Raw genomic sequence first — 3,712 nt, forward strand, 5'->3', positions numbered from 1 at the left:
CCTGGTTGAAAGCCTTCACTACATCTAGACACAGGATGGCCAAAACGTAACACATAATGTCCATCTCATGCCTAACGTTAAAGAAAGGGAATGGATACACTCGTTTGACCTTTTCGCATCTGTTTTCATGAGTAACTTAAAATCGAAGCTGACCATGGAAATTAGACAGTATGACAAAGGATCAGTCAACTTGCAACCAAATCTGGAGTCAAATTGATTTATTTCCTAAAAGCATAAAGAAACACAAATGAGGAAGCAACGGTGGTGACGTTGGTAGGAGTTTGCCCTGTGTAATCAGTAGGTCGCTGGTTCGATTCCCAGTTCCCTCGTCCTCAGGCAAAACACTTCATCACCTTTGAGCCGATGCTGCAAAATTCGCTTCTGTCAGAGCAGCTGGAGCTACAGACCAGCAGCTCACCTCAGCAGCATATGGATGAGCCCTTTGATGTTTCAATTGGAGATTAAATTGATTATTATTATAGTACTACATTCAACAAGTCAAGTGCAGTTAAAACCAAAGGTAAAAAAAAAAAGACCTAACCTATTGTTCTTCACAATATTACAATAAATCAGACAAAATGTTCCTGTTTTAGGCCAGTTCAATTAGGACAATGTTCTGATCAAAATAATAATTTATGTGCCATAAGATTACTATGCTGACTAACAATTTCAGACAAACCTAATGTTGCCATGGCTTTTTAAGGCACAGCTGTGGGTGTATTTTAAGGCCTCAAACGCTGCTTAATTTGCAACATCACAAAAAAAAAAAGAAGAGAAAAGAAATTCAGGCAAACGTAGAAGAGACTCATGGGCCCAGAAGTCTGGAGTGTTGAAGGTGCCACGTTTATCTGTTTGAACCATTATAGTCAAGCACAAACACAGTGAGAGTCCAACCATCATACAGTCCAGTTTGGTTTTACTAAAACGGGTTTGTCGTAGTTGAAAATGTGGTGATGGATTCCAAATTGGTTCTAAGGGCAATTTGACGAAAGATGTGCAAACGTTTGAGTTTAAATGAAATAAAATATCTTTAAAAATTCCCTCTGGTTACTGAGGCATTTAGAACATAGAATTAACATTGATAATCCCCACTGACCTAAACCAGGACAGGTTTTGTCTGATCTATTGTTACACCATAAAAACATCACCTCCAACTTGATAATCACAATAAATAACATCACCATTAATGCATTAATGGTGATGCATTAATGCATCACCATTAATGCAGCCTAAATGTAAAATAACTTATTACACTGTAAAAATAAATACCAGCACCAAATCCTGTCAGATCTGATCAACGCTAAAAATGTTGTAGAATCTCTTATAAACATTGTTTTCATTTACCATCAACCTTTAAACAACACACAGTGCTTTGTGCGACCATTTAAAACGTTAATCATTAGTGCGACCATCTTAACTGAGAAGAAGGCAAGACAGTTTTCTAGTTAACATGCAAAGACCAGACCACATCAACATGCACTTTATGATGTAATAACATAAAAGGAGTGAAGAGGATTTTTTTTTTAAGTTGGGTTTAATCATTGGAGTCTGTTAAGTAGTGCATCACCTAACCCAACCAAATTCTGCAGACTGAATAAAACTGGATGGAGTTGGTAGGATGGAGTAACTGGATTTGTGAAATGGAACTGCGATCGAATTGATTTTGTACAAGGCCCTTCAGTTCTTGTGTTGTGAACTGAATAGAGAAACTAACAGCTGTGAAAGTGGAGGCTTGTAAAGACGAGTTAAGAGGCTGAATTTTCAAACTGAGTTAAAGTCCCACTCTTCTTGAACCTGGAGATGGAACACTTTGTTCCTGGATGAATTTATCACTAGCTGCATTTGCATCACAAACGTGCAAAATACTTTATATTCCTCTAATGTCGAAAAAACCCAATTGTGCAATTATGGTCTCTTCATTTTGTGAGAAACTCCATTAAAATCACACCATCTACAATAATTCTGAGGAATCTGGATTGATACGAGTTACAACATTTAATTTCCCTTTGGGATCAATTACCGGTAAGTATTTTGGAATACTCCAACTATTTCCTGTCGTTTTCTTCATGGTTTGTACCGGTGGCAACATCCGGTTGTTGATCACGTAAGGCGTGAAAAAGTGTTTCCATTTGCAGTTTTGCGAAATAAAGCAACTTTGATACAACCAAATAACTTAATTTCCTCATACTAGTGCCAATTATAATTTTTTTTTAATCAAGAATCAAGTTCTTCAAATTTGGCGTGTTTTCATTACTCAAATTTTAATTGAAATGTCAAATTGCAAAGTTATATGGTCAACAGAGGCGCAACTTCGGTCATTTTGGGGTTTTTGTTGTCGATTTCCGGTTGTACACTTAAATGCTTTGTGTTGCTGCTCATTTATTAAATGGACTTGAGCAAAGGTACCTTAAAGGAGGACTGTTGCGTGGAAATGAGACGTCATGCCTCCACTTTTCTTGAATATATGAAACTATGATTTGCACGTTTGGTGAGGAGAGAGGAAAAGGAGGCCTGAGGTGAGAATAACTGTATTGTATGAGGGAATGGAGTTATATGAAATGCAGTTGATGTGTGGCATTGCTTTTTGGTTTCAAACATTAAAATATCTAAATCATTTCTATATGGAGTGATGGTTTAGAAAAGTCATACATTTAATAAGTAAGAAAAGAAAAACAAAATCCCAGAGGAGTTCCCACAAGATAACTTCCATTAGGCTTCATGGAAATTCCACTTTGGCTGAGTGCAATTAATCATTTTACTCTTTTTTTTTTAAACCAAGAAATCTGGAACATTTCCTTCATATCGCCTCCTTCCAAATCTATAAAATAGAACAATAATTCAACAGGCCATAATTTAATGCGTCTGTTTCCTGGATGGGAGGGACCTGCTGCAGAAACTGGTCCCAGTCCGGACCATGAAGAGGTAACTGGGTCTGGAAGTGGTTCCAGAACCTGAAGGCCAAAATGAAACCGAAAAAAAGAGAAGTTTTATGGGTTTAGAAGAAATAAAATCTATACAATGTAAATTTGCTTTTCTTTTTTTTTTTTTCCTGTGTGTTTATACTTGTGGTGGTAGGTGTCGGGATCTCGGCTGATGCGGTTCTGAAAGCCGATGTACAGGTCATCCCAGAGGCCACCGTGCAGAACCACGTACCTCATCACGCCGATTCTGTTTTTAATCTTAAACACAGAGAAACTTTAGGCTGTTCCTGACAGTCATTCAAAACATGATTGACAAAATATACATCTTCTTTGAAACCTTGCAACATCGAAGTTTAATACTTTCAATATGAGTGGATATGTATATCATAAAAGCCTTTTTAGCAACAGGCACAGAGTTAATATTATTTTAGCTGCAGTAAACTTTGTTCAGACCAATCATACTCTGGAGAATCGGCGAGGAATTTCAACAGGGCATCTAAAATAGTTACACGAAATATTCCTGCATTGTTATATGAACTGCTTATGTTTTTAGAAGAAGATTTATTTTTACTGTTTTCTCAAATGAACAACATCCATGTATTATGGATAGGCAACAGACTAATAACTGACTGTTTAACATTACATTGTATTCAAGTGACCAAGCACACAAAAACCCAACAAGCAGGTAAATTATTGAGCAGGAAATTAATGAGCAGGATATCAATTTACGTCAGACTTATTCTGCGCAAGTCCAGTTGCCTTCAATTTAAGCCTGATCTATCAGATCTTAC

The 3,712-nt window shown here is 36.9% G+C and overlaps 1 protein-coding gene across 1 annotated transcript in view; it reads right to left on the reverse strand.

Annotated features, from left to right (window-relative positions):
- Window positions 1-203: 203 nt before the first annotated feature.
- The window catches only part of cmah (cytidine monophospho-N-acetylneuraminic acid hydroxylase), a 20,515-nt gene continuing 17,006 nt past the window's right edge, over window positions 204-3,712 (reverse strand). The window contains exons 9-10 of the mRNA XM_015049453.1: window positions 3,064-3,179; window positions 204-2,951 (exon numbers count right to left, since the gene is read on the reverse strand). Coding sequence (XP_014904939.1) covers window positions 2,819-2,951; window positions 3,064-3,179 — 249 coding nt within the window. The 3' untranslated portion in view covers window positions 204-2,818. The remainder of the gene's footprint in view (window positions 2,952-3,063; window positions 3,180-3,712) is intronic.

The sequence above is a fragment of the Poecilia latipinna genome, unplaced genomic scaffold (assembly GCF_001443285.1).
Source record: "Poecilia latipinna isolate Pla-1442-1.1 unplaced genomic scaffold, P_latipinna-1.0 Scaffold46, whole genome shotgun sequence".
NCBI lineage: Eukaryota > Metazoa > Chordata > Actinopteri > Cyprinodontiformes > Poeciliidae > Poecilia > Poecilia latipinna.